Here is a 13,481-nt window from a genome sequence, read left to right on the forward strand (position 1 = left end):
AATGCCAGTCATGCTACAGAAGCAGCAGGAAAGGGTTGTGCCGTGGCTTGTTGAGATTTACCGGAGCTGCACCACTTTAGGATACGTACCGCAGTCCTGGAGGCGCGCACGAGTGGGGGCAAGCGGGCAAGCGCGGTCATGAATCCCCGAAGGACTTTCGACCAATCAGCCTGTCCTCTTTCGTGCTGAAGACCCTAGAACGCGTCCTGGACATTCACTTAAGGACAATTATGGAGAGAACGCTTTTCTCTAAGTCCCAGCATGCCTACCTCAAAGGAAAATCCACAGAAACCGTCCTCCACGAGGTAATTGGCACGGTTGAGCGGTCGCTGCAGTACAAGCAGTATACCCTTGCTGCCTTCTTGGATATAGAGGGAGCTTTTAACAACGTCAGTACCAATGCCGTCAAGGAAGCCTTGACCGGTATTGGATTGGAGGGATATCTCACGCATTGGATTATATCCATGCTGAGTACCAGGATGATCCAGTCGGTTCTGGGAGGCAACTACTTGACCAGAGCTGTGAACAGAGGCACGCCCCAGGGTGGCGCCATCTCACCGGTGCTCTGGTTAATAGTAATGGACAAAATTTTACGTACATTGGACAACAGCGGGGTGAAGGTGGTGGCGTATGCCGGCGACTTGGTGATATTAATATCAGGGATGTTTCTGTTCATTATGAGCGACATCATGGAAGGAGCGTTGCGAAAGGTGTGCCTGTGGGCCGCAAGATGCGGACTCAGCATAAACCCAACCAAAACGCAACTGATGCTATTCACCACCAAGACAAGGATACCTGAAAAATACAATAGAACGAAGCTTAATAGGATTCAAAGAACCGCGTGTGCAGGTGATACTGGAGCTCTGCAGTCCTACCCGGCAGATGCTCTCAATATACTCCTGCAACTCCTCCCCCTAGACCTCCACATTAAATATGTTGCAGCGTGCAGTGCCGCAGACTACGTGAGTCCGGATGCTGGACAGCGAAGTCCTATGGCCACAGCAACATCCTAGATGAAGTAACTCGGGAAATTTGGGCATCCCCCACGGACTATGTCACACGCAAGCTGAACTTCACGACAAACTTTGCTGTGGACCAACCAGGGCAAAGTGGAAGACTGGCGGCGTGTTGCAAGACTATGACACAGTATTCTTGGCCGATGGATCAAAAATGGCCTATGGAGTCGGCGCGGGGGTTTTCTCGAATACACATGGTGTATCCAAGTCGTATGGTCTCCCAGGTTTCGCCAGTATATTCCAGGCGGAAGTACTGGCGATATTGGAAGTCTGTCGATGGCTGGAGCGTGATTCGAGCCCCAAGCGTAACATAGCCATGTTGACCGACAGCCAAGCGGCCATCAAGGCCTTCTACTCAACGACGACATCTTCCCGACTGGGGGGCAGTGCACGCTCAAGGTCACTTTCCTCTGGGTTTCTAGGCATAGGAACATAGAGGAGAATGAGCGGGCTGACGGATTGACCAGGCAAGGCTCTGCTCTTGGCAGTCCCTCGGCGAATACAGTCGGTGTTCCGCTGGCGGCTGTCGGGGGCCGAGTAGTCTACTCGCACTACCTAGCAGCCGCGGGCCTGAGATGGCGAAGGCTTACAAGCTGTGCCAAGTCAAGGAGAATTTGGCTCGCTTATAACATAGCTCGATCACGAGAGCTCCTGTGCCAGACGCGTGCAAATGCATTCAAGATTACGGCGGTCTGCACGGGGCACTGGCCCATAGGAAGGGAAACCCTCATGCACTTTCTCTGAGATTGCCCAGCTCTGGCTTGAGTCAGGCTGCGGACACTGGGTAAACCATTCTTTGGGGACCTCAGAGAGATTTCTAGCTGCAGGGTCGGAGAGCTGCTTTCATTCGTGAATGCTACGGACTGGCTCTGAAGATCCGAGCCGGCTGGACTCTGCCTCCCTGCTCCCATAACAACACTCACGGTCTTAGGAGTTTGTGGCATCAAAACGGCGCACCAAAGCGCTAATTGGGCTCCTCGGAGCGGCCACTGATATCTACCTACCTACCTTACGGGCAGTAAGTCCTAAACTATTCCGAAACATTCAAGGTGAAACCAATCAAAGCCATATCACTTGGGATCCATTCTAATTGTTTTTCTCACATTATGTCCGCATTGAAATTTTCCGCTTTTGCGTTTCATTCTAATCAAAGGTAAATTCGTTGACAACGGAATTCAGTTAATTTGTCCAGAACAAGGAATACTACGCTGTATGGCATCTTCTTAAACAAGAAATATAAACATTACTTGAAAATTTGGCGCAAATATTATTATCACAATTTGTCGAGTATATGCACAAGAATATTCTTTCATTATCACTTGAATTGACCTTACAAGCAGAGTCATATATTTTCTCGTCATTTTTCTTTCACACTTTTCACACTCAACTGATTCACGCGTAACTGCGTTCACTTATCCTCGAAGGATTTTGAATTGGAGAACCACGGTAAGATCTGCGTTAAATATAGAAGTGAAAAGCTATCCGGAACAGATCAGACAATGTTAGGTGCAGAATTGGAAATTACTTCCTCGAGACCCGACTTCTAAGCGTAGTTACAGATACTGATTGAATCTTTTCTATACAGAAACGGTACTGGACATAGTATTTGCATATACCCCGATGTGTATCTGACCAATTTGCAAATGCTAATATAATAAAGATTGATAGAAGATCACGGTATCGCTAATTGAAGTGTCAATAGTGCAGGAACAACATCATTGCTTGCTGAAGCCCCGAGTTTTCTTGTTTCTAGCGTAAAAATTATTCTTAGGATATTCCAGTCCATAATTATTCCATCTAAATATCAATGCAAACTATATGGATCAAGTGCATGCAGCACGTGGTGTCAGAACGTTTTATATTCATCGAAATTATTTAGATAAATATTTGAATCTAAAGCTTCATTTACCAGAACCATCTTGGTTCAAAAGCCGCGTCGAAGTATGGATAACGTGACTTGGAGGAGAATAAGAAAGTAACTGAGTTAGGAATGGGCGCAATTCTTTTACGATATTTTTTCAGCGTAATCTTTTCTAGGATGTCACACTTTTTAAATTCGTTTAAAAATACTAAGAATACAGTTGATGAGGTTTCTCGAAATGAGCTTCCGTTTTGACGATGATCTCATTGTTTGATCTGATTTTTTGCGAGTTAAGTCAGAACAGAAGGAAAACGTGCGGTAGAGATCAGACATTAATTATGTTGCATATTACGAAATGCATTACTAACGCTAATTTCTGGCTTAGTCGAAATTTTGTGTCTGATATTGAGTGGATGCTGGCTCGATAAAGGACGATTGAGCTGGAATTTTAGAGTTAAATTAGAATTAGGCATGAGAGTTGTGGAATGTGTAGGTTGGCGTGGCAAGTGGCAATTCTCACCCCCCACCCCACAAATTTTCAAAAATGAAAATATAGTGCTAGTGAAAATGTGATTTAGGGATATTCACCCGAATTATCCAAGACGTCAATTTGAACAACTAAACTCGGTTTGAGGTTGGTGCTAAGTAAGGAGGACACTCGGGTTCTCAAGATTTTCATGGTGTCGGAGGTCAGCATATTGTGTCGAAAAAGAAAAAGGGAGAAGGGTATTTGGTTTTAAGAGTTGCGTATGGATTTGACCAAGATTTTATAAGTAGGTTTTTGTTTGTGGCCACGGTAGAATAGGCATGGTTTGTTCTATTTTCTTTCTGAATATCGAGCAGAATCAAAAAGGGACCATTTCTAGGAAATTTTGACCGGATTTGCATGAGGATTCAGCAACGATCGGAAACAAAAAGCGAGTTTTTGGTTCCTTATGATGCAAGCAGTGGCAAGGAGGAATCAGCGTTTTCAGGGGAAATCACGGTGCTGTTAGACAACTACTCAACACTACTCATTTATTTTGTTAACCATTTCATTAATTCTCTTACCTTTTAGCTGTTCGTTCAATTTATTTTTCTCATTCTTATATTTTTTTCTTCCTCTTATTTTAAGTTTATGCCTCGCTTCCATTTTTAAAGTTTTGTGTACACAGCTTACTTTAGCTAGGTGTCTTTCCGTCTTCCCGCGGAGTTCGTACCCCCCCCCCCCCCCCCCTTCCTCACTTCTTCTGCTTTTCGCAGTTTATTCTGGATTACTGCGATTATGGAATTGATCGCATCCCAGTCCTGCTGGTAAGATACCATTCTCCGGACAAAATTTTCGGGTGATATCACTTCATCTGGATTTTCCTCTAGGTTCCTCCTTTCTTTCACGAACCTAGGACATTGGAAGAATATATGCGCTGGGTCCTCTGGGACCCCGTCGCAGTTTGGACAATTAGGTGAGGTGTCCAATTTAAACCTGTACAAGTATTGACGGTATCCTCCATGGCCAGTGAGAAACTGGGTGAGATTATAATTGATCTCCCCATGGTTTCTCTCCAGCCACTCCCCGATGGAAGGGATCAACCTGTAAGTCCAACGATCCTTTTCTGACTGGTTCCATCGCTGTTGCCATGCCATGTCATTCGGCATCATTCCCGAGATGACGAACGTAGTATTGTCTGAGACGGTCCTGAAGGCAGAACACACCCTTAAGAATGTTCTTCTGTAAACCGTACTCATTTTATATGCATTGCCTAAACCCTGCAGCGTGTTTCCCCAAACCGGGATTGCATACAATCTTGTGCGACCCTGCAATGATTGAGGTTTTTTTGTATTAACCTCATTTTTTCACTGCAGTTAACGCTTTGCTAAATTCCGGACATTTACCACTTTCGGCAATATGCCGGTTATCCCGTCTCTCCGTCTGTCTGTCTGCCCATCACACGCATTTTTCTGAGAGACTGTGGCAGCGATTGACACCAAATTTAGTGGAAAGGTGGGAACTGTGAACGCTCACGCATACAGTGAGTTACATCCTTTACGCCGAATTTAAGGGGAGGTCCCCATACACGCAAAAGGGGTGTGTAATTTTTTTTTTCACCAAATATAGTCATGTGGGCTATCAAATGAAAGGTCTCGATTAGTACTTTCCCAAGCTGGTCTTAGTCTTGATATTTGTTGGAAAAGCAGGGAGTTCGGGGGGTCGAAATTGATCATTTGTTTAACGGGGCCATTCTCAGAAATTGTTCAACCGAAAAATCTAAAAAAAAAAAAACTGCCGCTATATGGTGGCTAGGCTCCGAGAAACATTCCATGCCGATATCCCCTCAAATAAAGTTAATAATAGTATATTGCTATAATTTTCAGTAATTGGATGCAAAACTTCCCTTAAGTTCATGCTAGCACCACGAAATTGCAACCACATCAGTGGTCCAGTCCTTATTAATGTTCTGGGACGTGTTTTTTAAATGTAAAACCCTTTACCTAGCAAGAAAGTTTTCCCACTACTGGATGGCAGCCGAATCGTGAGGATGGTCTGTATTGAATTTGAGGGCTTACACTTCGCTTCATGTCCTGTAAAGACACGCATGCGAAAATAAGTGACCATCAGGCATCATCAGCATTCCTTTAGTTAGCACAAGACTCACAAGAGTCCTAAATCTATTGCTGATCGCAATGTTGTTCATTAAATCAGACTCTCATTACCAATCTAACTAATTTTCTGGCAGGCCCTGTACTCGAACAATGTGGCGCCGATGAGGAGGCAGGGAAGTTTGGAGAAAACTACAAACCTTTAATTGTTGTTGTTGCGATCGCCAAGATTGTGCTTTCCCCTCACATGCCCCAGCAAAATGTTGTCAGAGCCCAACTTGATATTCAGATCATCCACCACCATCAAAACGTTACCTTTAGGAAGCCCTTTTTGAGCCGTGTGTGGTTGCTCATAGAACCCATTTTTCTTCACTATATTGGAAATCTCCGGTGGTGCATAGCACTCTGTAATTATGGAGTTCGTTAACCTGGACCAGAATCTTGTAGTAAAGATCCTGTCAGAAACCGGTTCCCTGTCCCTGACCCTTGCGGTAGCCGACAGTAACAATCTGACACCGGATTTGCGCCTGGTACCAATTGACTTTCTAACTCTCCAGATTCCCATCATCTCACTTCGCTTGGGCCCAGACTCTCCACTATATACCGCTGGAATTCTCATTAGAGTTGGAAAAAGCGAGCTTTCTGGTGACCTTCGATACCGTTGTCAAGAAGAATGCACACTTTTCTTACAACGTATCATCTGTCGTTTACGACAGTAAAACATTGCAGCCGTGAGGTCAGTCTCTATCCGAGGTCGTGGGATGCAAGAAAAGTTTCGAAATTTGCAGGTTGCTAGCCCAGAAATTCTGAAACCTTTTAATCGCCTTTTACGAAAAACTGCAGCTCAATGGATGAAAAAGTTGGGAAATCAGAAGCTAAGCGCTTCAGGTATGAGAGGTTTTACGTATTGCTTATAGAAGCATTTTCGAGTGGGCATTTGCCTCATTTGTGCCTAGCTCGTAATGTCTGTGTATTTAGTTTGTCAGGCCATTCACTTTAGTATGCCACTGACATTCAAAGTCCTAGAATGCAAAAGTTACGATTTTGACTTATTATAATTCTGTTGGTAATAGCGTGACTTCCACCAAACTTGGTAGTATCATGCTCTATAGTATACCTTATATTAGCCGCAAAATTTGACGATTCTAGGATAAACTTAAGGGGAGCTCCCAGGGGATTTCCAAAAAATATACTTAAAATGAATAATGAATATGATAAAATACTATGTAGTGGCCGCAATTTCGAGGGCGGTTTTATTCCTCTTTTTCGAGATTAATTTGATCAAATAATGCATTCTATAGTGCAATTACCTTAAATTTTGCCGCATATTGTATATTATTGAATGCATTCGAGTGAATTGATTGTGACAGATAGGAATGTATGGAATGGTATGTTGCTGGCAACATTAGTTTTAGGAGTTCAAGGCCAGGTTTAGCGAGGCCGGCTGACCGAGAGACAGCTGATGAGCAGGAGAAATCATTTTCGGCTGTTGGAGAAGAAGGTTCAGATTTCGGACTTGCTCGAAGTGAGTACGATTGGACAGTTGTGCCTTTCTTTGTGTCGACAAAACGAGGAGGAGAATTTTGTTAGTTACGTCGTCATCCTTTGTGAAGTTAAGCTCTTTGATTTCCAGGGGTGTCACAATGGTTGATTGTAGTATTTAAGATAACAAAAATGAATTTTAAACACAAGAACGGCAACACGCAGAGCTCTGGGTGGACTTGCAAGTTTTTAATTTTTCTTATCGATTTTTATTTATTATTTTATTTTTATTTATTTATTCATTTCATTTATCATTTTTTCATTCTTTCTTATCAGTTTTGCTTATATATTATTTTATTGCTTTTCTCCTCTTGAATATACTTCAGCGTCATGAAGTATAATAATTTTTTTGTTAATTTGTGGACTTCCTTCGTCTCTTCTCCTCCTTAGCGCCGCAGAACCCCAACATTCTAGGGACATCCTCATCCTGAAGGGTATCAAGGAAGAGAGACAACCTCAGTGGCTGCACCTCAAGAAACATCTGAGGCAGAAAAAACAGGGATCGAGACTCCTCGATCGAGTCCGGAGATTTACGGCTCCACACGTGGTCGGTTTACGCGAATCCCTATGTTTGGGCGGTTATTTTTAAGATCTGGGGCGGACCAACGCACTGATATAGACATGTGAGGGATCGTAGCGCTCAAAGGACCTTCCCCCACATTTCCGAGCCTGGCTAGCACAGAGACGTGCAAGCACGTGTCGACCGAGCGCTCCGATGGAGCTTCAGTATTTGCGGGCGGACCTTCACGGTCAATTTTGCCATATTTTAGGTTTTTTGGGATAGCTCTTCCCTCTAGGTCATCCTCGACCACTCAGGATGGTCGTTTGACCGTCTCTATTCTCTTTAGTTCATTACAACTATTATTGACTTAATTTGATCATGTATACGTATGGGGAGTATTTTGAGGCCTAGATACTATAGGCAGCGAGCCCCATATTTTTTTCAGATATTTGCGTTGGTGAGTTTCTGAGAATCGGTCCTGGAAGTCACTGAACCTTTTCGAATCCCCGCATTTCCTCCCTTTTGCAACCAATGTCAACATTAACATTGATTCCGGAAAGTATTATACCTTTCATTGACCCACATACTCGGTGAACAAAATTTCACACCCCCTTTTTTGCATGCATGAGAACCCCCCTTAAACTCAATGTAAAACTGTGTTACTCACTGCATGCAGTGGGATTGGAAGATACCACCTTTTTACCAAATTTCATATTCTGAGATATAGACAGACGGACGGACAGACAGACAGTAAACCGATTTTAATAAGGTTTTGTTTTACATATGACACAGATTATTGATTCATGCCTTTTACTAGTTGTAATTTTTCCTTCTACTAGAAGGTGCCGACAATGTTAACAATGAAATAACGAAGTTCCGCTGAGCTTGCATGACTATTCGATTTATTATCGCCCCTGAGTTGCACTTGGAACAAATAGTTAAGGGTAAAGTTTGGTTTTGATAGTGGAGTCAAATAAATAACGTGGGGAAGTGACTCAAAATATGATAATCTGAAAAGTACATAAAACGCTCTATGATGCATTCGACTTGATAAAGACGCACTACCTTTATTGGCTGCCTTGCTAATCTAATTGATAATAACCAATACAATATTTTTTTGTAGAAAACCAATGCTGCCTTTGGAAGGGCTCCATGTAGGTGATATCAACAGTGTTAATAATATTATGGTTGTGGACGATTACATTGATCTTGGTGGAGAAGGATGGATGATACCTTGAAACTAATTATCAAATGCATAAGGTATGGAAAAATTCTGAATGTGAAGATGAATTTCAGGGTGTCCTGACGAGAAAGGTTTGGATAATATTGTTATTAGGGATTCCACGTAACGTTAGGTTTTGTGGGTATGTTTTTGGGGAACCGTTTTCCCCAATATATAAAAAGATCCGTTTTTACCGTCGACCATACACTTTATTGCGCAATTCACCGTAAAGCTATCACAGATGTCTCTAAGATTAACAAAATGTTAAATTCATTACAATTCGTTTTTTTTGTTGGACCTTTTGAAAGAATGGTTTTTCGCTGGCCGGCGGCCAAAATCAGAGAGTCTTTGTGACAAAATGTCATTCTTGGCAGTTGTCACCTCGTTCTCCTGTCAGGCCGTCAGCTGTTTCCAGGGCCATTCAGTGCGGCGACAAAGAAGAATCTTATATTGATGTAACTCTGGCCACGCAGGGCTTGTTATCAAATTGGTAAAGGAATGGAGGTTGGTAGACAGCCTTACATCCAGCGATCATAGGGTAATTGAAATTACTCTACGCAGGGATGAAATGCGCCCTGTGCGACCCAATAAAAGGCCTAGGTTTAACACAAGGAGTGCCAAGTGGGAAAAGTTCGAAAGAGAGCTGAGGAGTACAGCGGAAAGCGCCCATAGAGCTACTATGGATTGCAGGATTAGAGCTGAAATGTTCGCCGAGGAAATGCAGAAATGCATAATTGAAGCCAGTGAGAAGGCAATTCCTCGGAAAAAAATCTGGAGCGGGAAAGTTTCAAAGCTAAAAAGCGATTTCAACAGGGCGAGAAGAAAGCTCCAGAAGGCTAGGGATACTGTCGACTGGGACGCTAATCTGTATTCATTTAGGCTTTCTCGTAAAGCATATAAAGACGAGCTACGCAAGTCCAAACAAAAAAGTTGGACGAAATTCGTCTCCGAAATTGGGAATGAAAATCCATGGGGAATTCCGTACAGGCCAGCCATGGGGAGGCTCCGTAGGGAAGAACCCATAGGTGCAATTAACACCGTGGGAGGGAAAACGGGAAATTGGGTAGACACTGCAAGAGCCATGCTGGATGGATTCTTTCCTGATGAAGAGCCAGAAATGGACACCGAAACTCAGCGTTCCCTCAAGCAATCCACCAGAAGACCTCTTAAGCACCGTAATGAAAATGAGGGAGGAAGTGTTGAAAGTGAACGGCCATGGCGGAGCTGCTAAACGCGGCTAACTGCTTCCGAAATGGGAAAACACCAGAGGCAGATCAGATTGAGGTTGAAATCTTGAAGCGTGCAATTTTGGCAGTCCCTCACGAGATGCTGCACATGTATAATCAGTGCCTCGAAGAGGAAATCTTCCCTGATATATGGAAAATTGGCTCAGTCAGAGCCATCTACAAGGAAGAGGGTAAAGACAGGGAAGAAGTAAAGTCTTACAGGCCTATATGTCTACTACCTGTAGCGGGCAAATTACTGGAAAGACTTATTTTGAATCGGCTCGACCCACTACTGACGAGCGGGACTCGTGTTGCCCAACGTCAGTTTGGATTCCGTAGGGGGAAAGGCACTGAGGATGCCATCTTCGAAGTGAATTGCATTGTGCGGGACACTGACAAGTCGTATGTTTTGGCAACTGCCTTCGATATTGAAGGCGCCTTTGGCCACCTATGGTGGGCAGCGGTGCTGAAAGAGTTGGAGATGAGGGGGTGTGCACCTGCACTGTATGGTCTCATCTATAGCTACCTCCAAAATCGGAGGGTAGCAATAGAAGAAAATTTTCAGAGGGAAGAGACAATAGTCACCAAGGGGGTCTATACTTGGATCAAGTCTGTGGAACCTGGTGTTTGACGGACTGATAAACAGGTTATCCGACATTGCAGTGGAGATTACTCCAACTGCATATGCGGATGATATCCTCATTGAGGGCAAGAGTCGATCACACATCGAAAATCTTGCTCGGAGTACCACGGAATACGTTAGCACCTGGTGCAAGGAAATGAAGTTGAAACTCTCGGCAAATAAAACGGGGGCAATCCTGTTGAAGGGAAAGTTGGCCAGAAAGCCCACTTTAAAAATCCAGGGCAATACAATACGAGTCGTATCAGAGTTAAAATACCTGGGGTTATGGTTGAGTGCTAGCACAAACCATCGCAGGCATATGATGGTGACAGGAGGCAAAGCCAAAAGGATATTCAGCAACCTTGTTGGACTTTCTAACGCTGATTCGGGTTAAGGTCATAGGGCCAAGACCATCATTTATAGAGGATTTTCGATTCCCATCCTAACGTATGGAGCGGTAGGGTGGGCACCATTCACGAATGACACAAATATTGGGCCAGTTAGATCTGCCCAACGAATGGCGCTCATGGCAGTTTGGCAGTTACAGGTGCATACCGGACTGTCTCAACGGATGCTCTGTGTGTGGTAGCTGGTGAGCTACCGATAAAGCATGCGGCAATTGAGAGACACTTTGCCTATAAGCTTAGGAGGGGAGTTAGGTTCTCGGTTGAAGGAAAGGTCTTCCACGAGAGGTTGTCTGAGGGAAGGAAAGAAAAAGGGAGGCTGAGAGATGCCATCTTAAAGAAATGGCAGAGGGAATGGGATGTTAGCGAAAAGGGAAGAATTACGAAATGTTTCTTCCCAGATGTCGCAAAGAGTGTTAAGATGAAATGGCTCCATATCAACTATTATGTGAGTCAATTCCTTACGGGACACGGGGATTTTAGGAGCAAATTAGCTCAATTTGGACTCAGCAGAAGAAGTGACTGCGGTGAGGAAGAGACTGCACTACATATGCTATTTGAATGTCCCACGTACGAGGATGAGCGTAATAGATGGAAATTAGATGTAGAAGGGAGCTTGGGAAATGGCCTGTTTCCCATGAGGAGCTGGTAGAGGAGAAGGTCTTCCCCGCGTTTAATGATTTCCGCAGGGATGTACTTAAAAGTAAAAAGGCTTCTAGGATTTTAGACATAAGTGAGTTGGAAGTTGCGAATAAATCAGGAAGGGAGTGAATGAATATGTCAGTGAGTGAACCAACTTATCCAGGATATTAAGTGAGGGAAATTCTATAAGTTAGAGTGGGATAGTTGAATGAATGGACTAACGGGGGCCACAGGGAGTTTGAATGAGTGTTAAATAGATGAATTAGAATGAGAATTAGAGAGGGTGTGTGAAAAGACTCGCGTAGCCCGCTGGCAAGGTCAGCGATGCGAAACGAGCATTGCCTGCAACTATTGTTAAACAAGTCGACAAGCTAGAGTCGCATCCCCCGGTGAGGGACTTGTAAGGACGCATCCTTGCAAGAAATCTACCATCTGGCCCATCCAGAAAACAAGCCATCCCGAAAGAGAGGGAGGTACGGCCGCAAGGCTCAGGCACTCCTAAGGCACAATGCAGTAGACACAGACTCCATGTCCTAGGCTAATCATTCGCGTAACCTTTGTTGATATTGCAACTGAAGCCAAGTCTCTTCGAAAACGAACTAGGGAAATACTGCTAGTAACCATAAAGGAGCGCATAGAAGACTAATCGCCTTTGCTCTCAAGTAGGATGATATTGGATAAGCTCGCATGTGTTATCTAGCGACAATGGGGGATGACTCTGAGAACGGTTTCTATTTCTTGAGGTTCGCACGAAAAAAAAAGAAAATTCATAAAACAGTTTAAATATAGATATAGAAGCCACAAATAAGTAAGGTGAGTTTGCGACTAGCGAGAAAGTTGAATTCGACGACTGAATAAAAGCAAACCAACCAACAACCTATTATTGCTATTAGTTAGAATCAATTAGATATCAACACTTGTTTCACACCAGCCTCATTTCGTTATGCAATGAGCAAAATGAACACACGAAACCAATGTTTTATCTATTTATCTCCAACTCCTAATGTAACACATTCACGTTATGAAAGTGCTTTTAAGGTCGGAATTCATCAATATTTATGTATCTGTAATTTCTAGAGCAGAGTTTTAGGTTGTTCGATGTTTAACGTCACGTATAAAGTCATTTTTTTGTTTTTAAACGCATTTTTATGCGGAATTGATGATAGTGTCGACTCTCATTTGACTTAAATTTAAATCTAGTTAGGTTGTTGTACAATATCTTAAGATATATGAGACTATTTCTATTTTTGTTAGATTAGACCGGAACTTTTAAATATTTATCTGAATTTATATTTATCTGTCACGTTCCCCCAAATTGCGTGATATTATCTGGGTAGAATTCGGCGGACATCCAAGATAAATAAATAGATTTAATCAACAAGAATTATTTATCAGTGGGGCTGATGCTTTCTATTTCTTTTTGATTGACTAAAGAATGATTCAATGATTCAATCGCGCTAGCATCCAAAGTTCAACTTAAGAGAATTTCGATCGTTTTTCATGGGCATTTAACAGCAGCACACAAATTAGATAATATTCAATTCTGAATTGAATAATGGTAATAAAATGATAAAAAAAGAGGAGGCGGAAACCATTATATTTTTTAGTAATTGTGTCTCGGGGAGCTAACGTGAGAAATGTAAACAGCTTGAATTTTTATAGATTTAATGAATTTGGACGTCGCTACAGGGTGTAAACCACAAGCCTAACGTTGATATCTTCAATGTTCTAAATTTAATTTTCTTTCGTTGAATGTATATTATTCGTATTACTAAGTTACCATGCATTGTATCTTGTGTATATGTCCCCTGTGCTTGCCCTTCTCACCTGTATGAACTGCTTACTGTCAGATTCCCTTACCTCCATT

General features: G+C 43.0%; 1 protein-coding gene across 2 annotated transcripts in view; it reads right to left on the reverse strand.

Annotated features, from left to right (window-relative positions):
* The window catches only part of LOC119661414 (zinc transporter 2), a 48,425-nt gene that overhangs the window by 14,937 nt on the left and 20,007 nt on the right, over positions 1–13,481 (reverse strand). Inside the window, exon 1 of one of the 2 annotated variants that reach the window (XM_038070752.1) lies at positions 2,351–2,506. The exons of the other annotated variant lie outside the window; for it this stretch is intronic. Coding sequence (XP_037926680.1) covers positions 2,351–2,377 — 27 coding nt within the window. The 5' untranslated portion in view covers positions 2,378–2,506. Of the gene's footprint in view, positions 1–2,350; positions 2,507–13,481 lie in introns of those variants that run through there. 2 annotated transcript variants of the gene reach the window in all.

Source organism: Hermetia illucens, chromosome 1 (assembly GCF_905115235.1).
Source record: "Hermetia illucens chromosome 1, iHerIll2.2.curated.20191125, whole genome shotgun sequence".
Lineage (NCBI taxonomy): Eukaryota > Metazoa > Arthropoda > Insecta > Diptera > Stratiomyidae > Hermetia > Hermetia illucens.